A 27,776-nucleotide genomic window follows, 5' to 3' on the forward strand; every position below is an offset into this window, starting at 1 on the left:
AGATAAACTAACATCGGTCTGTGTTGGTTGCAAGTGTTGTGGTTGGTGAATAAACAGTTTACAAAGACTTTAGACGGTAAACTGACAACATGGCACTGCCATTTCTTCCAGGAAATTCATTTAACAAAAATGTAAGTGACTTATATTGACTTTTCGTCTAAGGAAAACGATTATTTTAGGTTTGAAAGGCGACAATGTATATATCGTTGCTACATCAGTCATCATACATGTACACATGTCATAAAACTGGTTGTATTTTCTCTCACTTAAGTTGTTTTGATATGTTCACCTATGTCATCATTATAAATACAAACATATGAATTTGATGTGTAATCGTTTTGACCGTGAACATTATGCAGTAGCATCTAGTCAAGAGGTGTCTCAACTAAAGATTTGGGGTGCTGAAGTTCATCATGGGCTTAACACCTCAACCTCCATAGATAACTTTCAAATTCATATATTTTCCTGTACGTTTTAGATGTAGTGATGCTTATGTAAGATGTCACAGTAAAAGTCATTTGTTTAAAAACGACATGTGCAGATAGAGGACTTTCCAATTTCAGTGTTGTGAATGAACTGCCCTGGTTGATCAGGGGTCATCTGAGGAAAAACATGATAGGACATTGTGATGTGAAGATATTTGCTTTGTGACATGATCTAAATTTTCAGGGAAAATACATTACATTGGAAGATTGTGTATATTGACCTCAGGTTTAAAGTTCACAAAAATGAACTGGAAATTGGACTGTTCGTATTATAAAGTTTTGAACCTTCTTTTACTTCCAGTCCCAAGTAATATAGAGCTATAATAAACCTGAACCTAACCTCTATTTCTAAAACCCAACCTAGAACAAACCCTAACCCTAAAGTAAAAGAAGGCCATATCCAGTCTGCAATTTAAGCTGCTCACAGATGTATACAATAATCAGACCAATATTCACATTCATTCAAGAAAAGAAGACTCAATAGCAACAATTGTCCCTCAGAGAGAACCATTTCCTTGAAGTCATTAATCCTACTTCTTCCAAATACAATTCAGTCCACCATGCATACTTTTTCACAGCAATCAAGCAAAAAAAAGTGAACAATTGCAGAGATCTAATTTTAATTGGATTGATGTACATGTGCAATGTTGAAAATATAAAATTTCATTCTTTTTGCTGAAGTACACTTGATACAGGCCTGTATCAAGTGTACTTCTACGAGAAAAGCTTAAACAGATGAAGTTCATATTTCCCTTCAATGTCCTTATTTTATGTAAAATATACATGATTTATATATACGTAAATATTTTAATAATCAAATATATAATGCTAATCTCAGACTTACCTTAAATGATAACTACAGGAAACACAAATGGTAACCACCTGTGCTCCACAAGTCTTGCTCAGGGAACAAATTTTGACCGCTGAAATTGTCTTGTTCCAAATATTACAATTTAACTACAATAATACAAGTGTATGGCTTTACTTTAGATCAGATTTTTCACTGAAATTTTAGAAAACTGTTATTGTAAAGTTCTTTAAAAAAAAAACCCAGATACTTGAATTCTCTCAAGGGACATCATTCACCCTAGTGTGATTGGAAAGATGAGATGTGGGTTTAAAATAAAAATCCAGTCTTTCAATACATTTGTAGCTAATGTGTCCTTTATAGGACATGATTTCAAAATCTTTTGGTCCATTAAGGGGTGTTCCTCTTTCCAAAGAATACTGGGTTAGCCAAATTCAGTTTAGATCTGATTTATGGCTCAAAATTGTAGGAAATGAAATGTTAAAGAGCACCGTTCATAATAAAATGATTCAAAAGATTTTATCAGGAAATTGAAATGTGAACACCAGGATAGATACCATTAAGCTTATTAGTAGCCAAGTTTGTTTTATGTTTTATATATGTTTTAAACTGATTCCATTTAGGATATAAAGCATAGACAAAAGATGATGGATGTATTGGTAAGGGTAAAGTGAGACTAGATGATTAGAAAATGGAATGTTCACAAATATATATTTCAGCAGCACTTGGCATGAAAAAGCTATTTAAAGTATTTTGTTAACATTTATCTGTAATAATGTATTAGTTTTTTTTTCAGAACAGACATAGAAAAAAAAATACATAATGTTTCATTGAAACTGCAAAAATGTTTATGATTTATTTATTAGTTCTACCATTTAGAATTAAAACTACAGAGAAGCAGCATGAACAGTGACAGAGGAATTTTTAAGTGCTTTTTGCATGCAAAAACTAACAATTATAATTTTATACAATGATATTCATGTATTGCATGTACAATGTAGTTTTTTTAATCCATGATTATATTTAAAACATGATTAAATGATTTTTTTTTTCAATTTAAAAAATGTAGTCATATTTCTGTTATCAGGATATGTTCATGTAATGAACATGATAAACAGAACCCATACATGTGTCAATGGTGTCATCATTTATTAAAATTGGTCATTAATGATTATGCTTTTGTCATTTTCTGTAAAGTGACAAGCCATTAAGAAAATTAAAGGCTTTCAAGTCTCATCATTGACCTTTCCTCTTCTTTAACTCTTGAATTTTTGTTTAGATTAACCAGTTATCATATCTCTTTTATAGCTACATGTATAAGATTTAGTCCTGAACTTTAATTCTTCCAGTTTTCTCGATTACTTGCTTAACTTTTAATAGATTAAAGTTTAATAGAAGATTTGACTTTTTCAGCTTGGTAAAACAAAATACCACTTGTCGCATCACTTTGATACCAAAAATGATGTGACTATGATGGTTGGGGAGGAAAGGCCAGGAATTGGAGGTGAACTTCTTAGGGGACAAAAGGTCAAACCAAGGAGTAGTGTGTTCCCAAGAGGAAATGGTTCCAATTTACCGGCCTGGGTAGCATTTGATAGACAGGTCATGTGCTTTGATGCTTTTTTCCAAGAAGCTGTGCATGAGAAGCGTGAAGAACAATTCAGAGTCCGAAACTGTAAAATTTACTTCTACCTTGAAGATGATTCTATCCAGGTCATTGAGCCAAGAACAAAGAACAGTCAAATTCCACAAGGTAAAAAACAAATGTAAAAGAAGGCTGTTCGAAAAGTTTGTTTTTATTTTTTTGTTAGAAAATTTTGCAAGTCCAGAGAAAAGTCTTTAAGAGAGAAGGAGATAACAAAAAAAATTAAAAAAGATTGCAGATCATACTTAACATAATGATTAAAAAAAGTTCTAATTCAACAATCTCAACTTTAATTGTTCAAACCATAATGTATCTCAATACTTGTTTTTATAAAAGGAACACTCATCCGAAGACACAGGGTACCTAAACCACCACCAAATGATGATGAATTCTACACCATAGAGGACTTTAATGTAGGAAAAGAAATTAGCCTCTATTCTAAAGTATTCAAAATCACAAATTGTGATGAATTTACAAGAAATTTCCTGAGAAAACTTGGTGTGAAAGTGAATGTTCCTGATGAAAATCCAGCAGATCCATACACAAAGTACAGAAAATCTGTAAGTTTATATCACATGAAGATATGAACTCTTTTTTATCATATAGCTTTTCATGTGGTTATGTAGTTGCACAACCTTTGATTTCAATTTTTAAGATTCAAATGTATGAGCCATCCTGATTCGGGTAATTCCAGAAAGCCCTTAGTATGTAACAAATTTATGGAAAGTTATTTTCATTTTTTTTCATTATCAAATATCTGCTCAAGTTGGTAATAGATAAACTTGCTTTATAGTTACCCTATCTTTGCAAAGAATTAAAGCATTTAAAGTCACATACATGTAGGCCTTTTTTTTTTATCATTTTTAAAGTTTATTAATTAGATTTTCTAATTGATTTCACAAATCAAAGAAAAAATACAGAGGGTCTCTCTTTTGTAAGTGGAAATTCATAGTGTTACCAAAATCTCTCTTTCTTTATACAAGATAAATGCATGAAATTGTTATAAGCTTTTGAAAAACATTTTATTGAATATCTGTGTAGGATAGTATAATATTAACAAAGATAATGAAATAATTTAATTTCAACAAAATATTTACAAATGTAGGAGGATAAAAAGTTGAATTCTGTGTTTTGTTGTTGTTATTGGTTTTTTTATGCCCCTCCCTAGGAAGAAGTGGGTGTATAAAGTTTTTGACCCGTTTTTGATGTAATTTTAAACTAAAGTTTAAGTTTTATTTTGCAAGCTTTGTAAGGTTTGTTTTATTATAAATCTGACCACCTTGATGAAACAATAAATATGTTTTTCTTTACAGATGGATGAAAGCATGCAAGCTCTAAGACCATATGAAAAACATGACACTCTCAAACAATTCCTTGACCATGATCGACAGGTTCTGCGCTTCTTCTGTTACTGGGATGATACTGATTCTATGTTTGGTGATCCCAGAGAAATGGTCCTACATTACTTCTTGGCTGATGATACAATTGAAATAAGGGAGGTAATCTCACCAAATTCTGGTAGAGATGCTGCACCCATGTTTCTCAAACGAGGAAAATTGCCAAAGAATATTGAATCTCTCAGACAACCTGGAGAAATTACAGACAGAACAGTACTTAATGTATTTGGTCCAACTGGTCATGGAGGAAGATACATTCTAGACAGTCTGAAGGTAATTTTTAATTTCAGGCTTTGAATTTTTGAGTGACTAATTGGCTAAATGAGTTCTAGGTTCTGATTCCTGAAAATTCCTGAATAAGGAAAGTAAAATTTAATAAAAGTTACCATTGAAATTTTAAAGGAAGTCAAATTTAAAGTTCTTTTTTAAACGCCTGTTTACAGGACATATTATGGAATACTGTTGCCCGTCTGTCCGTCCGTCGTCAACATGTCGGACAATAACTCAAAAACGCTTTAACCAATTTGCATGAAACTTTGGTGAATTGTTTATATCTATTGACATTAGCTCCTTTTCATTAAAAAATTCGTAAGGGTTCCGCGGAACCCAGTGTCTCGCCTACTTTTGCTGTTAATTGCAGGCTCAACAAAAATGAGGAAAAAAATTAATAAAAATATTCCTCTCTATACTATCTTTTGATTGTAAGTAGCTTCTGTCCAAGTTTGGTAAAAATCCAGGATGGTTTTTGAATCTAATAAATGTTTTTAAAACTTTAACTGCAGACTGTAAGTAAAGTTAACTGGAAGAAAAACTAAGTCCATTTATAAGTAAAATACGGCAAAAATGGAACATATTTTTATCAAAATTTTCTTCTAGATACTATCTTATGATCATAAATAAGCTTCTGTCCAAGTGTAGTACAAATCCAGGATAGTTTAAGAAAGTTGTTAAAATTTTAAAAACTTTAACCACAGAGTGAATGTAATGTTAACTGGCAGAAAAACTAAGTCCATTTATAAGTAAAATACGGAAAAAATGGAATTTTTTTTTAAAAAAATTTACTTCTGGATACTATCTTATGATCATAAACAAGCTTCTTTCCAAGTTTGGTAGAAATCCAGGATAGTTTAAGAAAGTTATTAAAATTTCAAAAACTTTAACCACAGAGTGAATGTAATGTTTCCTGGCAGAAAAACTAAGTCCATTTATAAGTAAAATACGGAAAAAATGGAATTTTTTTTTTACAAAATTTACTTTTGAATATAATCTTATGATCATAAACAAGCTTCTGTCCAAGTTTGGTAGAAATCCAGGATAGTTTAAGAAAGTTATTAAAATTTCAAAAACTTTAACCACAGAGTGAATATTTGTGGACGCCGCCGACGACGACGACGCCGACGGAATGTAGGATCGCTATGTCTCGCTTTTTCGACAAAAGTCGAAGGCTCGACAAAAAGGGTGATTTTCGATCGAGTTTTCAGACAATAACTCAAAAATGCTTTCAGCAGTTTTTGTGAAACTTTGGTGAATTGTTTATATCTATTGACGTAAGCTCCCTTTTGATTTTTATAAATTTTAGACTTTATGTTTCCGAGTTATTGGATTTTATTCATAAAAGGGGGGGGGGTTTCCAGTTTTCGGACAATAACTCAAGAATGCTTTGAGCAGTTTTCATGAAACTTTGGTGACTGTTTTATATCTATTAAAATAACCTCCCTTTAGGTTTTTTATAAATTTCTGATATAACATTAAGGAGTTATGGAACTTTATTACTTTATTCTTTGAAATGATATAACATTGAGGAGTTATGGAACTTTATTACTTTATTCTTTGAAAAGGCGACAGGCGTATCATGCGCTCATGGCGCAGCTCTTTATTATTACATGTAATTATCATTTAGTTAAATGTAAACTAAGGGTAAAATTTAATTTTATATTTCAAAATTATGCAATGTTCTATCACAAAATTTAACGTTCATACATGTACACTAGATCTGTCTATTCTTAAACTTCTGTCATTACAATGTATTGTATATATATTTGTTTCAGACTGGAGCTGTTCGCACAGATTTCTATAAGGACAGTGATCTAACATTAGGCTCTGTGTTGAATGTCTGGGGAAGGAAGTATATTATTTGTGATTTAGATGACTTCACAAAAGAATATTACAGAACCAAATTTGGCATTGGTAATTATGTTTAAAGAATATAATATACAGCTTGTTACTTTAATTAAAACAAAACAAATTGCAAATGGAGTTATCTCCCATATTGAAAAGATGATTATATGTTGAATGCATTGACAATAAAATTAGTTGTAAATTACTCAAAAGTTGTTTGAAAATATTTTTATAGACTCTTTTACTTATTGTTTTGTTCAACAAATATATAGTATGTCAGAAAGTATAAAGCAGGGGTAGGATAAAAGCCATCATTTGGCAATTTTTTTTTGAAAATTACTCATCTGTTATTGTCAAATGAATACTAGAGTGAAATCTGATCAGTTCATTGCCAAAAAGGTCATTTATGACAACAGAATAATTCCATCAACAAACTTACATGTATATAACACAAATTCACTGTTTCAGAATCAAATGCATTCTAGGTAACATTTTCAAAGGCGTACACCAAAACGTGATTGGTTATAAAAACGTCCTAAAATATGGAAATTCAGCCAATGATGTGCCGTTATTTTCAATTTATGGGAAGAATGAGATTACCCATAATCCTTTATGTTCTCAAACAGTGAATTGAGATGTATGTATTATAAAATTAAACATAGAAATGTAGAACTTAAAATTATTGGGAAATGACAAAACATGTATTTAGTCATAAAGCACAATGTATGATTGAAAATTGACAGCTTCACACAGCAATTACAGTACATAAGTTTAAATATGTTGGTGTATAGAAAATTTATGTTGAAAAGTCTTGATATAATATCCAGTAGAAAATCAACTTTTACTTTTTTCAGTAAATAATGATGATTTTGTACCTTTTTTTTCTTAGAGGACTTCAATACAGTTAGTTATAAGAAGGGAGGATATGGAGGTGTAGAACGTCAGTGGCCACCATACAATGGATGGGGAAGTGAAGAGGATTCGTTATGTTCATGTATGGGTCTGTTGCCTAAACCACCAAAACGGGACTTCATCAAATTCATGGAGAAAGATCGTCGTGGTTTAGACAGCAACGTTCTTAGATTCTTGGCTAGAATGGACACCTCCAAGCCAATAGATCAAGATAGAAGATTTATCATATCTTATTTCTTGTCAGATGATACTATTCTTGTCTTTGAACCACCAGTAAGGAACTCAGGTGAGGAATTGTCAGAGTATTGGTTTTCATGTTATTTGGAAAAAATTTTGAATAAGAAATTTAATCAATTAAATTTCAGAAAAATGGAAAGTTTCCATCAATTGTGAAAAAATAAACCAAACATTTGTAATAATAATTATGCTTTTGTGAATGTTGACCATTTAAACACATATTAGTCATTGTAAAATGATATTTTTAAAAACTAATCAATTTTGTTCTTTACATCAACTTTTCAATAATCTGTGCTAGTAACTGGTTTTGAGTGTTTAGAATGTATGTACTTCATGTTTACATTTATCCTATTTTCAGGTATAATTGGTGGAAAGTTCCTGGAAAGAACAAGAGTTAAGAAGCCAGAACAACCCTTATACAGTACACAAATGTCAGAATACTATCTTAGTTCTGACTTGTTTGTTGGAGCTAGAGTTATATTCAATAGCCATGTATTTTTACTCATTGATGCTGATGAATATGCATTTAGATATATGGAAGGCTGTCCTCATGAGGTAATAAATTTTAATCTGTTTTGCAATATTAAATTCCAAATATATGTGCTGAAACAAAATCGAAAAATCCAGTATAAGGAATATTAAGGAAGAAGTATCATACAATGTACTAGTATATAAAAGTGCATGGAGGATACAGGTGATGGAGACTTTCACTGGAGGGCTAATAAACAGCAATTTGGTTGGGTTATAGAAATATGGTCAACTTTACTCTTCTCCCATTTGACAGTAAGACTTGTGCTGAGGGGGTGTATAGTATGTATAAATATGCAACAATATCTGGTTGGAAGGGCATGTTAAAAGTGATGCTTTGTGTTGGGAGAATCCCTTGCTCTCTTCATATTGCTATAACTCTTAGGCGAATCACAGGTAACCTATAGCAAGGCATGCTGAAAAAATTGTTTAACCTTGGTATTGCATTTTTAAATTTGATTTTTTTGGTGGGGGGCTTGTGTTGTCGGATTGCTGTCACATTGAAATTAAAATAAATGCTGCCTGTTTTACATATTTTGTCAAAACATTTAATAAAATGCTTTAACAGGTAAACATTCTCTTTTTCAGTTTCCAAAAGCAAATATAGAATCAATAATAAACAGATTACGAGGTTCTGTAGGAAAGAACAAAGATGAAGTGAAATCTTTCTTCATGAGGAATGACCCTGAGGGTTCTGGAGTTCTAGGTTATGACCAATTTGTATCACTGTTGAAACAGGTAGATTCATCATTAACTGATCAGGAGATCATGACACTAGCCCGATTCTACAGTGAGAGACCATCGGAAGATGCAATTGATTCTAGGAAATTATTTGCAATTATACAAGAACAATTAAGGAAGAGAAACTATGAAGGTTTTTCAAAATTGATTGAAGACTGCCAACAACATGATCAGGGAAAGTAAGTATATTATGGCAATTATTCTCTATTTTGTAAACCCCCATCCACACCCTCATTATTGTCAAACAAAACAAAATTCTTTTTGAAGCTGCCATTTAACTTTAGTGCAACAGAAACAGTTATATTATTATTGGTTTAACTATTATATACATGTATAATCATAAGTTGATAAGGGGTTATTTCATGTGTATTAATACACATCTATTTTAAATCCACTGGCATATTTCTGAAAGCTTCAATCTGACTGAAAATGACCTCAATTGTACAAACCATGAACATTCATAAATATTGGTCAGGAAGGAGAAAAGTGAAACAAACAATCAATAGATTTTAAAATCCTATTAAATTTAACTTTTAAATTAGAGACTCATAGTGTACCTTTGATTGACAATTGATAAAAATGTTCAGGCCTTCTTTTTCTGCTTTCTTACTAAATCATTATTTCAAAAAAATCAATTTTATTTACATCCTATGAACATATAAGATTGTTATATGATATCCCAATCAGGGGAATATAGAAATAAGGGGGTTTTTGGTTTACAACATAACTCAATCAGTCTGAGGGAATTTACCAATTTATACTTATAAAAAACAGAAATTATGACAGAATTAATGATGTGGAATAAATTTATGTCAATTAGATAGCAATCCAAAAATTAAACCAACATAGACATCTACTTGTTAAGGTAACAGTATGGCCAACTATTGCCCTCTAAATGCCTTCTTTGCATTTTTTTTTGTTTGTTTCTGTCTCATTGACAAATACTCAACATCTCCTTTTAATCACATAAAATTTAGTTTGAAAATATTTGAGCTTCCAAAATGCAATAAAACCTCATTTGAGAACCTGGTGCCTCTCAAAAAAAAGAGGCAATGTTTTAATACCAGACTTACCCGTTATTTGATAAAATGAGTCAACCATTAACCTTGGATCTGTCACTCATCACTCATTTCATACAAAAAATTTAGGCAATTTCTTCTATTCAGTACAGATTAATTCCTTTAAAGGCAGGTATTTTAAAGAGAAGATGTAAAATAGAAATGACATTTATTTTTATAATTAAAACCGCTATTGAAAAGAATGATACACATGTATTTCTTTTCCTTTTTTTCTTTTCTCAATACTCAACCTTATTCAGACTTTCGGAAATTTATTTAGATTTCTAGTTCAGTATTAATATGAAATTATTTATTTTCAGACAAGGTTTCCTGGATCCTGAAACAGTAAGAACTGTTTTGCATGCCCACCATGTACCACTGCCAGATGACTTACTAAGAGCAGGAATTGCTATGTAAGTACTTTTGATTTCAGGCACCTAGGGAATACATGAAGCTGATCACTTATAAGTAAAATATACATCTTGTCATCCAACAACACTGACAATTTGTTGTTTGGTCATTCAAATTTAAATTTGATAAAAGTTAGCTTAAAGAAAAAAATCTCTATTGATATATTTTACATCAAGCGTATGACGACAAAACACTCCGGTTTACATCGTACTTCAATGCAGTAAAGCAAGTGCTTCAGTATTCAGTCTTCATGCACACACAATGTCACACATAAATCTATGCATCATCAAAATTTAATTTTTACATTGTATATCAATGCAATACAGATGTAGAAGTTGCAGATCATTCTACAATACTGATTAATGGAATTGCAAAAATAAGCAGTCACAGTTTCCTAAACCTAAAATATATGCTACAGATTTTTTGTTCATATCAGACCCTATTCCAATCTTTCTCATTTGAATTACTTTACATTTTGTCATGTTGGGGCTTTTCAGAGCTTGGTATGGGGTATGGGTTTTGCTTTATTATTGAAAGCCATGATAGTTTAATACTAATATCAATGTCATTTGGTCTCTGGTGGATAGTTGTCTTATATATCTCCTTATTTTATATTTCATGTTATAAACTAATAACTGATAAGCAATGTATATAGTACTATGACTAGCAAGCTGGATGAAAAGTCGGATTTGAAATCCATCAGCAACAGGTCTAAGGGAGATAATTCACAAGAAATTTTATAATTATCTTATTATTGTGCAAATGATTAATATTACCAATTTGTCACCAGTAGTAACATAATCATCTATTATCTTGCAGGACACCAGCCAATGAACGTGGTGAAGTGCAGTATGCAGCTCTTATCAATCAAATGAACTGGCGTGATGCACCAGTTCCACCAATGCAATATCAGCCAATCGTTGATGATTCTCAGTGGCAAGGAACCAATCAGAGCAACAAAATATCTGTATCCAGAATCTGTTACAATGTGTTGTTAGAAGACTTTTTCGGAAAATCATCATAAAAAAAGACACTTTTTAAATATCAATTTTAAATTTGAAGTATCTGTGATATGTGTTTTTAGTTTTGTTGATTGAAAAATGGAAAATGACCGAACAGAAAACAATTTTAATAATCAACAAACATGATAAAATAACAACAATAAATAGAGACTAGACTTGTGGTCACAAAACAAAATGAATTTGTACAAAATATATGAAAACTATTTATAAAAGAATAATGTATAATGATTTAGTTGGTTGTTTTTTAATTTATTTGAGTGAAAATGGCAGTACATGAATTTAAAATTATAATAGACAAATCCAGGTTACCAATAGCAGATATCCACTAAAAAGAGGAAATAAAATCCTTTCTGATATACACACACATATTAAAAAATATATATTTATTATCTGTAAACTGAAACTGGTATTAAAACATTTTGGAATATACAGATTTTCTTTAAATATATAGAACCTACAAATGCAAATTAATTGATGATTATTCTCTATAGTTATTTATTGAGTCCATGAAACCTTTGGTTTAACTAGATTTACAATTGTGTATCTCCAGTTTACTATATTTATTACTTATAAGATATTTAAGATATTTAAGAGCTTTTCCATCTAAATGGTACTGATGAATCATACTCTAAATAATTGGTTGTGCATCCATACAAACTATTTCAACATTGAACACATAATGGTAAATGTGATTCTGAACAATGAACATGATGAAATAGCCTTTGGCTCTTCCAAAAATGTTTGTAAGAAATTAAAGAAAGTTCCAAGAAGTATGGATCAGAATTATTGGAAATTTTAAGCATGTTGTGGTCTTCTGACTACCTGATATTTCCCTTATTGTTTATTTCATGAAAATATTACAAATTTATTGTAGTTTCCAAAAAATCAAGATGAATAAACAAATTCCTTTGGAAAGTTTTCACTGTCTCAGTTACATATATATATATATATATAAATACTCATGAACTCAAATCAACCAAAATCAGATGGCTTCTATCAGCTGATTAGCACTATCAATTTGTCCTTGAATATCTTGTAAGCACTTGGTTGCTTTGTGATGTTCATCTTGGAAAAACAACCTGTAAAAATGATTAAGATGACATAAATCATTTCATACCTTTGTAAACAAGTAGTTGCTCTTGTGTTTATAGAAATCACCTTTAAATTTGTCTTTCTGTACAACGTCTAGATCTATGTATTTCTTATTGTTACTTAAAGGAAGTCCACCAAACAAATAATAATAAAACATAAAACAATCTTAAAATCAAAATGGAAATTTGTTTAAACAGCTAGATTATGGAGAGCAGCACAGAAACAATCCTTTGGTCATGTTTCAGTCGGTCTGCTCATTAATTTAGTTGCATTAGCATCAATGTAATTTTTGTATCAAAGTGAACTGCATGCAGTGCATGATTAATTATCCCTCTGCCATGCCCCAGTGACTGAAATTTTGTCAACTTTAACCATTTAGTTTTCTGATTAGGTTTTTTATGAAAATATATAAATATGCTATTGGTGTATATTATGATGTTGAATCAGTATTCATCTTTTTCTTTTGATTGCAGACTATGAGGCTCAGAGCCTGAGTTATGTTTTGGAGTGATATAATTTTTTCCTTTATTCAGATGTTACATTTTCTATTAAATTAGGTTTGCATTTAAAGAAGTACTCATATTAAACAATGGATATTTGGTATGCTGTAGCTTAAGTATCCCTGTATTTCAGTTTCAAAAGAATATGAGGCTCAACCTACTGTGTGTATCAGGAAATTTGGAAGTTCTACATTGTTCAAATATCGGATATTAAATGTAGTACAATTGATGAATGGTGGCTGTTAAACGCCAAATGGCAAGGAAAATGCATATCTAGTACAAAAACATGATAACGTGATATGAATATAGACCCTGCTTTCTACTAGACCAACACACAGAGTCAAATATGTTAACATGATAGTTCATGAGGTAACAGCCAACAACAAGACATGTCACTCTTCCCAGACACATTATTCTGACTCCAAGATGACCAGTATTTGCTCTTACTCCTAAATGCTGTGTGCCTTGCAGAGAAGCAACAATACCAACATTCAAGTCTTTGGTTTGAACCAGCCAGGGATCGAGGTGGTTCTTGTGTAGTATGAAGAACTGCTTATAATTGACCATTGATGTATAAAGTGCTATTTCAAGATTAATATGAGGCTTATTATGTTGTGCTTCAGGAAATTTTAAGATCAAGATATAATTACAGTGTTCTATGTTCAGTTTTCTTACCAACCAAGTTGAAGAAGTCCACTCTCATGCATTCACAGTATAAAAATTTCATTTCTGTATTTCATTTTGTTCATAGCAGTGAAGACATATCTCTGGATAAAAAGTTATATGTATGTCTATTTTTATACCAGATTAACACACCTAAATATAACAGATGATGTAAAGACTAAAATCCATATCTAAGTGACATTGGTAAGTAATCAGACTGAGATGATACCTTATTTCAAAATTGTGATCCTTTTGGTGTTTTAGGCATTAGAACTGGTGTTGTGTACAGGTGAACACTCTGATAAATATGCCTTTAACAGTTGAATACATTTACAATTTTTTTTTGTGCATTTAATGTTGTCACATTTTTGTTTTTGTACTTTAATGACAGTTGCAAAATCAACCCAAATGATGACCACTCCAGGTACTGCATTGAATTCTGTATGAATAACATTTTGGTGACTATTGTATCTATGCAGAAATGATATATAACCTGCAGTCTCTGGTCAAAAATACTAAAGCTTACCACATATCTCTTCTTAATTCAACAGGTATATCACTGTAATATGGTTCTTGTTTTGGATTTATTTTCAGTTTGTCAAATTCTGCCTCCATTCCTAGTAAACTGTTCTGGTAACTAATCACTGCAAGATAAATATAGAATCATCCTATTTTAATTTTCTCTTAATGCTGTTTGTATCATATGCCAAGTAATAGATCACTGATAAATTATTTTTATACAACAATTGTAAAAAAAATCCTTATCTCTCAAATCAAATAATACAAAAAAAATCATACTGGTAAATTTGGCATTAGAAACACCGCATTATTGCTCTCAAAGAAGCATGATGTTTCAAAAACATTTAAATTAACAGAGCTTCAAAGACTTACTTCTAGCCATACTTGTTTTCAAGGGAAAGGTTGTGCAAAATTTTTCAAAGGATTATGTGCAGACATTAAAGTACTAGTATGTGTCAGATTAGTTTGACTGGTTAATTGTTGTTTTCTTAACATTACATCTAGTGGCATTACTAGAAAGAAAACTGAATGATAGAGTTTTGACTTGAAATATGAAAAGAAAACTATTATTAAATGCATTCAGAAGATATAAAGCAAAAATGGGGTTGTTTTTCCCTACATAACAAAACAGAATTATCAGAGTTATCTCCCCTTACAAATCAAAAAATTCTGTTCATTTGTAATAAAAGTTGTATTAAAGCATATGACAAAATAATATAAATTTCTTAAAATAATTGAAAATCCTCACAAATAAACTGCATTTGTGCTTCAAAACTGGCTAATATCTCTCAGTTAATGTAAAGAAATCAACCATTTCAAACATGCAAGTGTGTGATTCGTAAGCACATACAAGTGACTGTATGGTATGTAAAGTCAGGAGGCTGATGCTTACAGTATCATATTGACAAATGAAGATTACAAAAACATATATCCCAAAACAATATGCTTCTCTTTCTGAGGCATTAAATATAAAAGTAAACCAAATTATTTTTTAGGATAATGATGGTTTTTTTTTGCATTTAGCTATTTATCATAATCTTTGAGGTAATTAAATTTTGTATTCATATTTAAAGCAGATTCAAAAGTTGATATATTCTGGAAAATTTATATTCACGCTATTTTTCTACTAGTGAAAGTCAAGTACATTATTTTGTAAAGAATCATATCCAAAAATAAATTAGTTTACAGTAAGCTGAAAAACATGGCTTGATTATGTATGTATTAGTTCAATTACTTCATAATTTTGTTCGATTTCAATCATGTCAATATGACAATAGAATGTCTAAGGGTTAAGAACCTTTTATGTTAACTTCATGCATTATATACCTCTTTCATGAAGTTTCTTTTCTATATTCTCTGCCTCAGTCAAACAATTCTGTAAATTTTCATCTGTCTGTATAAAAAGATATAAAATCATCTTTCAACTATCTTCATTTATAAAATATTACTAAACAAATTCTATACTGCTATAAACTTGCATATGCAAACTCAAAGAAAATAATATGCATGTAAATTTTAATGTAGCCCAACAAAAGGTGTAAAAATTCATTACAACACAGCATTGCATCTGTAGGATTTCTTAGTTTCTGTTGATGGTGCAGTTTGTTATATTGTCAAATATTTTTGTCAATTTCATTTTTTCCACCGTATATTCAAAATGTAAACATGTGTTTGAGATATAATCAAAAGATTGATGAGGATGATGGTTAAAAATTCTTCTAATCATTCACATTTAAGTATACTTTATGAATAAGAGAATGAGTTCCACACTTGAAAAACAAAGCAAATATTCATAAATATCCTATTTCTGTTGAATGACAGTGTGTATATACAGAAATAGATACTCATTTGATCTTGTTAAACCCTAAAACTATAAACATATTAACAATTTGGAGAAAGGTAAATATACAATGACAATTTGTATATCTGTTTGTGTTATTGGAAATACAACTTTTCAGGAATCTTGGCACACACAGTACATTTTGTGAAGGTGCATACAGTTTCTGCCATTCCATTATAAACTTACAAATACTGTTCTTGCTGAGCATAAGTTATCAGACACATGTGACAAATTCTCTTCAAACTGTGTCCTGAACAAAATATATAAAAAAATATATTATATCACATGGATTTAAAATTGTACAGCTTGCCATATTATTGAATTATTGAAAAGAATTCAGTTATATAAGTCAGGCCAAAATTTCATAACTCAATACATATCCAGTTTAAGTATGTTTTTACCAAAAACAAAGTTGTTCACTTAGAATAACACTAATTGTTGTCATTGAAATGACACAATCAGATTGAAAAGTGGAAGCTATTGCATCACACATGAAGATAATTTACTTGAACAGATATTGATTTACTTTGACAGCATTGCAGAATAGTGGTATGGCATATTTCCTGACCTTACAGAGAACTTCAACATGAAAACAGAATACTTAGCTTGAAAAATGAGTATGAAAATGTTTACAGACAATTGGATGATATAATATATATTACAGCACTAAAGTTAATTATAATGTTTCCTACTGCATTTTCTTTGTACTTTGTATAAATGTTTTAGGGAAAGTTTAAATTTTTATTCAATAAAAAAAATAAAAAGATGATTTCAAATGGAATATAATGTACACAATATCACATAGTTTTTTGCTGTATCCTGATAGTTTATTCTCTCAATGCACCAGCACATGGCAAGTTCATTCAAATATGATCTCAATTGACAAGGACTGCCAGTTTTTCTACCAAAAGTCAGTGGTTCTCTTCCTCAATCAATAAAAAATGGCCGCCAGGATATAGCCAAAAGGGCTGAAAGTGGTGTTAAACATCAAATATCAATCAATCAATCTATCAAAGCAAAGATGATTCTTAGTTATTTTTTTATTCTTTTTTTTCTTAATTCAAAATCAAAACATTAGTCTGTAAATCAATGCATGAAAACTGATTAAAATTTTATAAAAAATCTTTCAGAATAATGGGAATGTCATTAATTTATCCAGCTTACACTTCTTCAATTTGCTCCTTTTTCTCAACATTTAATTTCTGGTTCAAATCTTCTATACTCTTCTTGTAATACTCATTCCTATCATCCAAACTAAAAGTAAAAATGTAGACAATTTAGTTTCAATATGAGGCTATCCTTTAAGTGAGTAATCTATAAAAACTCACTTGAGAACCTTTAAGGTATCACAATCTCTTTGCTGCAAATAATCATAGCTAGGAGTATGCTAAATTTTGGATTTCATTGTAACATGATAAAAAATTAGTTAGTTTTCCAAGGAAGACCTGTCATGCCTGTGGTGTCTGCTGTCTATAAATAATGTATTAATTAGAAACGGCTAAATTTATAGTCTGTTATGGAAAACCCTAAAAATCACTCAAATCAAAAATAAAATAACAGGTACACAACTTCATATCCTGAAGAAGATTCTGTTCAAGCTTTTATGGATTTCTGTCAAGACATTTTCACAGAGTTGCAGATAAACAAACTTATATAAGTATAAATGGCTAAGTCAATGTTTTGTATTGAAAACCCCAACCTAATTTAGCAAAAATAAGATTAAAATCAGTATAAAATCAGTGAAACAATTATCTAACATGTTCTCTTCTGCATGTGAAGATTTGTCCTGCCATGCCTTATTTCAACATATATATACTGTGAAAGTACTTTTATTCGTGGGGTACCAATTTTCGTGGTTTTCTTGGATGGTTTCATCCACGAATTTAAGTTTCCAACGAAATATAACAACTGTTTTCCAAAACAAGATAAGGAACGATCCATGTACACGATTTAGGTTTGACTACATTGATACGGCATATAATCTAGAGAATACATCGAATATCGGTAAACGCACTATGAACTATATACATTTTTGTACATCTTCAGACAGGGTTTTACCATTTAATCTTTAAAGAACCTAAACTGTACGCCTTTTTACCTTTTAATTGTCATGAAAAATTTGTTTTGATTGATGAACGTCAGACTTCCAGTGATGATATGTGTTCATGTTATCTCCTCATGATTCAGATACATAAAAAATAATTTCATATTTGGATTGCTTTCTTATTTCATAAGAATAAATTCTACAATTCAAAGTACATTTGTAGCATATTTTTTTATGTAACTGTGTTCTTAAAGTGACATGTTTATTGCCCAATTACCTCCTTTTATGATCGTTAATCTGTTGATTATTTGATCTCGGGTTAATTAGTGTCATCACTTCTGATTACAGGTGTTAACTTAACAATTTCCGACAACAATTCCGAGACAATTTGTAAGCATAGATAAATCAGCTTGTTTCCGAAACAATTTTTTTTTAAAATTTGATAATTGTTGTCAGTAATGAATGACAATCAAGTAAGTGAAAATGGACACCTAATTTGCAATGTCCCGCAAATCGTTATAAAACAACGAATAATTTATTTTCAAGAATCTTCGTTTCTGATGGCTTCAAATTCTTCACTCAATTTTTTTGTCAGAAAACTAAAATCCACGAATTTAAGAACCCACGAACATGTAACTTTTGCTCAAACCACGAAAATTGATAGCCACGAATAAAAGTACTTTCACAGTATACAACATATACCCATGATTTCTTTCCAACTTTGCTCCAAGATTTTTGTGTTTGAAGTGTGTGGTCTTTTTTTTTCATGACTCATACATACACTTCATTAATATTACCTATCAGCAAGACTTTGCGTCTGAGAAACTTTGTGCTGTGCAACTTTCAAGGTTTCTACAACAGAAAACAACATGTCAAGACTTTCATATCTATAAGTACAAGCTAAAATGCATATTACTATAAATAATTAATAATATAATCAAGTAAGGACAGAATCGTTCTCTAGATGTTCTTTAAAAAAGAATGTCTTATATTTAGATACTGTGGATTCATTATCGTTCATTGTTCTTGGTAATTTCATTGACTTCATAGGTATAGGCAAACAAAGAATTCAAATCTTCAATGAAAAACAAATTTCCTACAAACATGTATGCAGATTATTCTTAAACCTGAAAATCAAAAGTATCTTTGAAAGCAGATTTTTTTACGGAAACTATACATAAATTGGTACACACAAAAATAAAGGAATCCACAGTATTCAAATTTCATGCACTGTAAAAGTGAAGACCACTACTAAAGCACTGTTACCTTGATCTATGTATTTTTCTACCTAAGAAATGTTTAAAAATAGTCATGAGTACTCCCTTTTTCCAAGAATATATAAAAGTTGTTTTTTTATACATGTGTAAGAAAAATCTGAGAAAATACTGCCTGTATGACAAAATGCTCTTACATATGATAAGACTTAAGACATTTCATAATCTGATTTCTACATTTATTTTTGGCTTTTTAGGATATCCAAAAGAACCAATATAGACCTAACACTTTATACCATAAAGCAATAAAACATAATTTTAGAAATTTTTCACTATATATGAACACATTAAAAGACTTGAAATTGAAAACCATGTTTCCCAGTTTAACATGCAGAAGTTTAATGCAACATTTTACATAAATCTGTGACATCACCCAATTACTGGAACTCGATATTTATATTTATAATTACCATTCATTTTTGTGTGGACATCTTTAATCTGCAAATACTTTCCATTGACTGAAATTAAAATAACAAAATGTTTAGGAATACCTTAAACAAAAACAAATAAACACTGATAAAGTATGAGAATAAAGGCAGAGCTAATTTTTAATCATAAGAGAAGAGCCATTGGCTGATAAAGAATACTGTAAATTCAGAAATTATTGCATGCATTTATTATTGTAATTTGGAAGAATGGACAAAAATGTGAGATCAATTATTGCAATTCAGGAAAATGTTTATACAGATATCAGACTGTGAGTTCTTATTATTGCATTACTCACCCATTCGTATTATTAGTAATAGTAAAAACCTCGCAATAATTTCTGAGTTTACAGTACATAAATATTTGAATTATAGGTTTGAGAATCAATCAAAATTTGCAAGGTCTATTTTTGACACCAACAAAGTTCTCAAAAAGTGGTTATCTGTAGGTTTTGACCACCAACATTTTGCAAAAGCAACACAATTTTGGTATTATGCATTCCAAACAATTGTAAGGACCTGCAGATTTTCTTCAAGGACCTCCAGGATAAAATGATTTCGCAAACTCTGCTACAAAAATTACTTTTTAGTTTGAAAAAAATCTATATACTCCATTTAAGGAGAAACTATATGACTGGTCAAATTCTTTATGCTTCCTTAATCAAGGTATGTTTGAAGCATATGTACTGCACCAGTGATTCCTTCAAAGTGATTGGTCCCCAGCCTTAACATCTATAAGCAGTGATAAGTAAGGGACATTTTGACAAGGGTGATGTCCCTTACCAACACATATGTTACATATTATTGTTAGCAGCCAAATCGCAAACAATGAAACTGAGTAGTGTAATGTTACTGTCAGAGAAAGTAGGCTAGCAACACAAGTTCACCAAAACAGACATTCAGAAAAACATTTAAATAGTTCATCATTTGTATTTGGCTTTATTATTTTAACAAGGTACAGTATGATTTTGAAACAAACTTAAATCACTGTATATATTTTTCAATACAAAGTAACATACTAATACTACAGTTCAACATCAAACTCGAGATTTGTTTCTTCAGTCTAAAGTTCTAAACACTGTGTGCAAATTCATTACCACAAATATTTTCTTACCATTAACATTAAAAAACATAATATCTAAGTCTCGATAGTTGTGAGTTTTTAAAGGCTGATAAATATTTCTGAATAAATATTACTTTTGATGGTCATATTTCAGTATTTTGTTAACATTTTAACATTGTAGAGTTCATATCTTGAAAGACACTTTTCTTTTGACTGAACTTCAATATGCCATAAATGTGATAGGTTGTAAAACTCAGATCATCAGATTGGGAAATTTTGGTCAGGAGTTTAGACCTCAGATATTATACCATATTATGGTATACTACACATAATACGACTAAATCAATTTGTTTAAGACTTATGATAGTGTGTAAATACATGGGATTAAAGGGAATAAAAACAATAGTAATACTAGTAAAATATATAAACATACTGTTTCTACCATGAAGATGCTTTCAATAATGTTAACAGTTATTCTCTAAACATCACACTGTATTTATATAAAAAAAAAAAGTGTTCATGACATGTATATATTATCATGATTATATGTGTTCAGTTGGCCTTAAGATGTTTTTTATTTTTTGTGTTGCTATCTCATTGATGTCTAAAATATGAAAACAACACACTATAAATTTCATGCGTACGAAGCGCTTTTCTGGATTCACCTTCATCAGGAATGCTCAAAGCCGAATATTTGAAAGCCAAGGAGTATAAGGACCAAAAACGCTGAGGAGCTATAAACCAAAAAGGACCTAAAAAAAAAATAGCCAAATCCATCTAAGGCCAATTTTGCCTGAGGGAGTTGAAACCTTAGTTTCTTTATAATTTATAAATTTATAAACAGGCAATCACTTTTCTAATTGAAGTTTTTAGTTGTATTTAACGATTGTATACAAAATCGCTTACTTGTAAATTCATATTTTCAGCAGCAATGCAAAGACATTAATCTTTAATTGAAGAAGTGAAAGTATGATTATTACAAACATTTCTTTTTACTTTTCATAAGATTTATAATATTTTATTGCAACAAAAAATATTAAAATGGACCACTATTGTCTGTTAAATATCATTTTAAATTGCATAATATAATTCATTAGCAGTTACCACTTTCTAGTTCTTGTTCCAGTTGTCTTCTCCTGTTTCTTCTTTCATTCAACTTTTGTTCTAAATAACTCTTTTCTGAAATGTATCAAATAAATCTTATTTGGAATTGTAGCTTGCTATCATATGCAACAAAAAGTGAGATTCCCATTTAGATGACAACTTTATTAGCATGAAAACATGGATAAGACTGAGTTATTGCTCACTGACTGATGTCCAGTAGGACAATTTTAAACCATCAACATTTTGCATTACCCTGTTCCTGTTCTGTTGATAAACGCTGCTATGTTGTAAGTCATACGATTTCTCGCAAACTTGTATATCTGATTACCAAAAAGAAGCATGAATGGCAATATGAGGACGAATAGTTTTGAATTTAGTCTGTCTGTGAATGTATTAAAATAAATATAGTGCTTTTCAACATACGATTTTATAGCAGACAAAAAGAGTTTTTTGGGGAAACTCACCTAATCAAGCAGATTTTTGTATCCTCTGATGCACAAGGAATAATAATAAGCCAATTTGGTATTTTTCATCGTTTAAGGTATATAATTTATTATAGTATAGTTTTAATTAAATAATATTTCAATATGAAATAAACTGTTACACTGAAATGCAGTCAAGTTTAGCGATTGATAATTCATTGATAACATTCTGGCGTATCACAAACAAACAACTTGTAACGTCTCACTTCATTGGCCGAAAGATTTAAATACAACAACAATTGTTGTGTGCACGTGAATTGACACAGGTGACCGACAATGGAATGTACTACGTTACTACGAACGTAAAAAACAATGATTTTTGGTCGAAATAATTAAATAAGTATTTTGTGAATTTCAAATAGTGAGGTCGAAATATTATACTAATAATTTGTGTTAAGTAATATTCTTTATGCATGCAGCACTTGTACCGCACTATGAAAAATATAAGGATAAAATAAAATACATGTGCCGCTTTTATACGGATGAATGTATGAACCACTTTAATTTTTTTCATATTGACGCTAGGTTATTATCCAGACAATGTCGTAGTTACTTATAATAAGGATCTCATAATACTGATCCATTTCAAATTTATGATGGGTTGCACATTCCTCTTTTATTGTTTTCATGCTATAAAACGAAAATAAAGAAGCTAAGCGTTTGTTCTTCAGAAATGATGTGTCATAAACGAGCAAATTGTCCCCGAAAGATCGTACCATGTGTGCACGTGAATATAGATGTACTATGCAATGTACTATCATGGTCACCACGAAATTCAAATGAATTCAGTGAAGGCATGTTGGTGTAAAAAGGTTTGAAATGTTTCATCGGCGAAGATTTTATTTTTGCATGTGTGGAACTAAAAAATAAATAAATACTTGTGAGAAATGTCGTAGTTTATAAGGAACTATATAAATGTACTGTTTTCGATTTTGATTGGTTGAAAATTTATCCTTTAATTTCATACCGTAAGAATAGAGCTTTGCATAACATTGTTGAACAATCCGCCAAAGTAACGTGTGGCATGCGTGCGTATTAAAATGAAATACAAAATCATACATGTATGATAAACTTATAAACGAAATATTAAGAAATTAAGGATGACTACTGTAAAAGTATGTACAAAAATGGAGTCACCTTTTATCAATACATTTAGTGAATAACCACACTGTTTAAAACTGATTGTTTTCTATGCAACTATTTAAATATTTACAATATATAATTTTCAACTGAGGATAGCAAAACAGTTAATTATAAATTAAGAAAGTATATCGCTGGAGTTTATAAAGTACATTTCCTTCCACTGTGCCATGGTTTGCCATCTCCATTTTTTCTCTAAACAAAGCATGGCTGGTTACATGTTCTGAATTTACTTAGAATTTCGGGATTTTTTTTCAAAATCAAGTAAACTAAATCACAAAAAAAATCACACTATCCTAAAACTTATGAAAGAATATGAATAATGAACATGACAGTTTATAACACAAACCCATTTACTATAAAAATCGAGCAATATCTTTAGTATGTAATTTGGTTATTTTTGTAGTTAAGTACGGTTTCATTTCAAGTACAACGTTAATTCATCAAGTCCATTGCATAAAAGATAAGGCAGGGTGAGCAACTTGACAAAAAAAAGGCAGGATGACGATTTATGTAAAAAATCAGGATAAACGAATAAATATAGTCAGGACCTAACAGACTGAAAAATAGAAAGACAGGACAGAGATAACAACTAAAAAAAATGAAGGACAAAATGTTTCATCCAAGTCCTTCACCCCCAATCAAAATAAAATGGTAGCTCCCTTAATCCAGGACCAATTGAGAGGAGACAGTTGAATTAAATATTTCGACGTGACTGTTAAGATTAAAGTTTAAAATTTTACATGCACATGTATAAAAGCTAGAATTGCCATGCGATAATCAAGAACACAATCATGTTCGGGAATACGACGATGGAAGTTTTTAACGACCTTGACCGGCTACGTGAATACTGATCAGTCCATTCAGCTTTATAGTACGCGTGTTCTATTTTCGCAGGTGTGAGGTCGAAGGTTTGAATTGACCAATGAAAACGATCGTTCCTTAACGAGTTAATCTAATAAAGTTTGTTTGACTGATTATGTTGCACGACCTTTCGCTAAGCTTGACCGCAGTTCAGTGTAACTGAAGATAGCATTTCTTTATTTTACATTGAAAATGATGCCATAAATAAAATTCCTAACAACAGGACCAACACCGAAAATGTTAATTCCCTATTTCAGTTTCTTTTTTAACATGAAATTATGCTAGGAATTAACGATTTTGCAATTTCTTCTTCTTCTTCTTCTTCCAAGTAAGGAACCGAATTCATTTTGAATGTGTATGGTCCCGCGAAAACTTAGCGCAGTGCCGGGCAAGGCAACAAGTCTTCTCAAGGTTATTTACATTTAAAACGTTCGCCAATTTACAATTAAAATTATGTACACGCTATGCTGTTTACTTCCTTCCAGATCCTGCTTTCAGAGCAGCTCTGAATCCCTCTATCGAGTCAGTCGATGTTGTTTTAGCTGGAAGTTGATTCCAATCCCTGATGGTCTTTGGGAAGAATGACTGTCCATAGGTGTCGGTTTTTGTTCTCTCTTGGTAGAAGCGGCCTATACCTCTGGTCCGGCTGTCGTTGGGTATTAGATATTGTTGTCTATCTATATCGATTAGCCCGTGCTGGATTTTAAATAGCATACATAGTCTGTTGGTTTTCCTACGTTCTTCCAGGCTTTCCCACTGTAATTGTTTAACCATGTGTGTTACACAGCCAGGTGTTCGGTCTGAGTAGTTATTATGAACAAATCTTGCTGCTCTTTTTTGCAATTTGATAGAAATTATGCTAGAAATAAACTGTTTTGCAATTTGATAAAGAGGTATTTATTGTCCAGCCCTCAGTATTGAAGCCAATGATGAAGGGTATCTCAAAGTTACGGATTGCTTTTAAATATTCATAAGTGATTTTTTTATGTCATAATTTGTTTAATGGAAAAAAATTGATGGCCTTCGAACAGTTTTCTGTAGTTTAAATTTTGCAAAAAATCAGTATTCAAAAAATGTATACCTCGTCTTCTTTCACAGGTACATGTACCTGCCTCCTATTACTAGTATTAGGACTACAACAGACCACGATGACAATTTCAGTTTTTTATTTTCTGGATTTTTCCTAAATCATCATTAAGAAGCTTCCAACTCTCAACAAATTTGCATCCAAATGAGAGCCTTCATATGTACAATTTCCAGCATATTTGTATATCTGCAAAAGATATGAGGCAAAGAGACATGCAGAGCCTATAAAAAGAAAAAGAAATCAAACCATGCTACTGATATTAAAAGATTTAAACAACTGAAACAAACCATCTAAAGAAAATCAAGACAAGCCTATTGGAAATATATAGAAGACATAATAACTCCAGAAGATCATGAGGACATCCGTTCACCAACAAAAAATTGCTGGACAATATATCGAACACAAGAAAAGTGATAAAAATGGAGTAGCACCACTTAGAAGAAATGGGAAATTCGAAACTGATCCAATAAACAAAGCAAATATATACTAAACAATCAATTCCAATCAGTCTTCTCCGCAGCATGTCCCATCAGTAAAAGAGATTTTGAAAAGAAAAAACTCATGACAGACCTACCAGAAAACTATCCAGTCAGCGAACAAATAAACATCACTAACAATGGAGTGGAAAAACAACTGAAAAATCTAAAACCACACAAGGCTGCTGGACCAGACAACATCAAACCAATGATATTAAAAGAACTAGCCAGTGAAATTGCTCCAATCTTAACCATCATTTACAATTTTTCAATGGAGAAAGGTATGATATCAAATGACTGGCGAACTGCAAATGTCACTCCGGCATATAAGAAAGGCCAGAAATACGTACCAGCTAACTATAGGCCAATATCATTAACATGTATCTGTTGCAAAATAATAGAACATATAGTCACCAGTAACATCATGAAACATGCAGAGGTAAATAACATCCTATACCCTCTACAACATATGGCTTCAGGAGTAAAAGATCATGCGAAACACAACTCCTTGAATGTATCGATGATATCATAAAAAATCTGCAGAATGGAAAACAATCAGATCTGCTTATACTGGACTTTTCAAAAGCTTTTGACAAGGTGTCCCACAGTTTACTCCTCCATAAACTACACCATTATGGCATTCGAAGTAAAACAAAAAATGCATGGATAAAAGAATTTCTCACCAACAGAACCAAAGTAGTAGTTGTTGAAGGTGAAACATCAGACAAAGTGAAAGCAGAATCCGGAGTACCTCAAAGATCAGTCTTAGGACCCAGTCTCTTTCTTTTTTACATAAACTACCTACCAGAAGGCCTACACTCAACAGTGAGACTTTTTGCGGATGACACTGTTGTTTATTTGACCATTTCCTCAAACAACGACTGCCACAAACTCCAAGAAGACCTGGACAAACTGGCAAAATGGGAAAAACTTTGGAAAATGCCTTTAAATGGAGTTCCACCCTGAAAATGCAGTATCCTCACAGTAACAAAAAAGAAAAATCCAATCAAGTGGGACTACAAACTCCACGGCCATACTCTGGAGCATGAAACATCAACTAAATCTAGGCTGCACCATTGCAAATAATTTAGATTGGGGAGAACACATAAACAACATCACAGGAAAAGCCAGCCGAAGCATTGGTTTCTTACATCGAATACATCAGCTCAAAATCCACATAAGAGCATGCCTATAAAGCAGTCTTTGCGCTCATCCACAGGCCCACCAGCCCAGGCTTGTAGAACTTCTGTCGGGCCTGTAAAAATCATCTCCATATGCCAATATAATTAACTAAAATTTTCTTAAAATTAAGCTTCGTCTTTAGATTCAAAAGTCTATTGTGAAGACTGATAAAATATTAGTAAGACCGCAAATGGACTTATACGCCACGACAGTATGGGAATCATACTAGCAAAACCACATAGATAAAATTGAAAATTACAAAGACGAGCTGCTCAATATGTAACCAGCAGACATAGAAATAGATCAAGTGTAATTGAATTAGGATGGAAAAGCCTACAAACAAGACGAAAAGAAGCTAGACTCATCATGTTTTTGGGCTGGTTTTTTTCAGATGCTCCTATCATGAAATTTTTCAAAGTGTAATTTGCCTTTTTCGTCATTATTTTCTATATAATTGTGTACTTCAGACCTTGTTGTATTTCCTTGAGGCTGGCTAATAGTGTTTCTACTTTAAAAGACATTTCCAAAGAAATGCAGACGATTTTTGTATTGAACTTCCGGTACAAAGGGAGATAACAACGATTAAAATCTATCATAAAACCAATATCAACATTCAATATTCTTCGCTAAATTGTGAAACAACGAACATTCATTCAATA

General features: G+C 31.1%; 2 protein-coding genes across 3 annotated transcripts; one reads left to right on the top strand and one right to left on the bottom strand.

The window, feature by feature from the left end:
- Positions 1-11,591, top strand: LOC127738528 (EF-hand domain-containing family member C2-like). 2 transcript variants are annotated; one of them, XM_052249811.1, is made up of 11 exons: positions 1-131; positions 1,917-1,952; positions 2,707-3,046; positions 3,275-3,498; positions 4,252-4,608; positions 6,384-6,522; positions 7,343-7,651; positions 7,961-8,157; positions 8,719-9,050; positions 10,250-10,342; positions 11,160-11,591. In XM_052249811.1, exons 1-11 carry the CDS (start codon positions 90-92, stop codon positions 11,362-11,364), a joined length of 2,274 nt encoding a protein of 757 aa, XP_052105771.1. In that variant the 5' UTR covers positions 1-89; the 3' UTR covers positions 11,365-11,591. The 2 variants fall into 2 exon arrangements, with proteins under 2 accessions (XP_052105771.1, XP_052105772.1); XM_052249812.1 differs by lacking the exon at positions 1,917-1,952.
- On the bottom strand, positions 11,454-27,671 carry LOC127738529 (uncharacterized). Its single transcript, XM_052249813.1, has 9 exons — positions 27,587-27,671; positions 21,887-21,961; positions 19,705-19,752; positions 18,818-18,872; positions 17,141-17,230; positions 16,163-16,226; positions 15,463-15,529; positions 14,144-14,261; positions 11,454-12,441 (listed from the first exon to the last, which is right to left on the bottom strand). The coding sequence occupies exons 1-9, from the start codon at positions 27,636-27,638 to the stop codon at positions 12,345-12,347; spliced, it is 666 nt and encodes a 221-aa protein (XP_052105773.1). The 5' UTR covers positions 27,639-27,671; the 3' UTR covers positions 11,454-12,344.
- Positions 27,672-27,776: the final 105 nt, after the last annotated feature.

The sequence above is a fragment of the Mytilus californianus genome, unplaced genomic scaffold (genome assembly GCF_021869535.1).
Source record: "Mytilus californianus isolate M0D057914Y unplaced genomic scaffold, xbMytCali1.0.p SCAF_4, whole genome shotgun sequence".
NCBI lineage: Eukaryota > Metazoa > Mollusca > Bivalvia > Mytilida > Mytilidae > Mytilus > Mytilus californianus.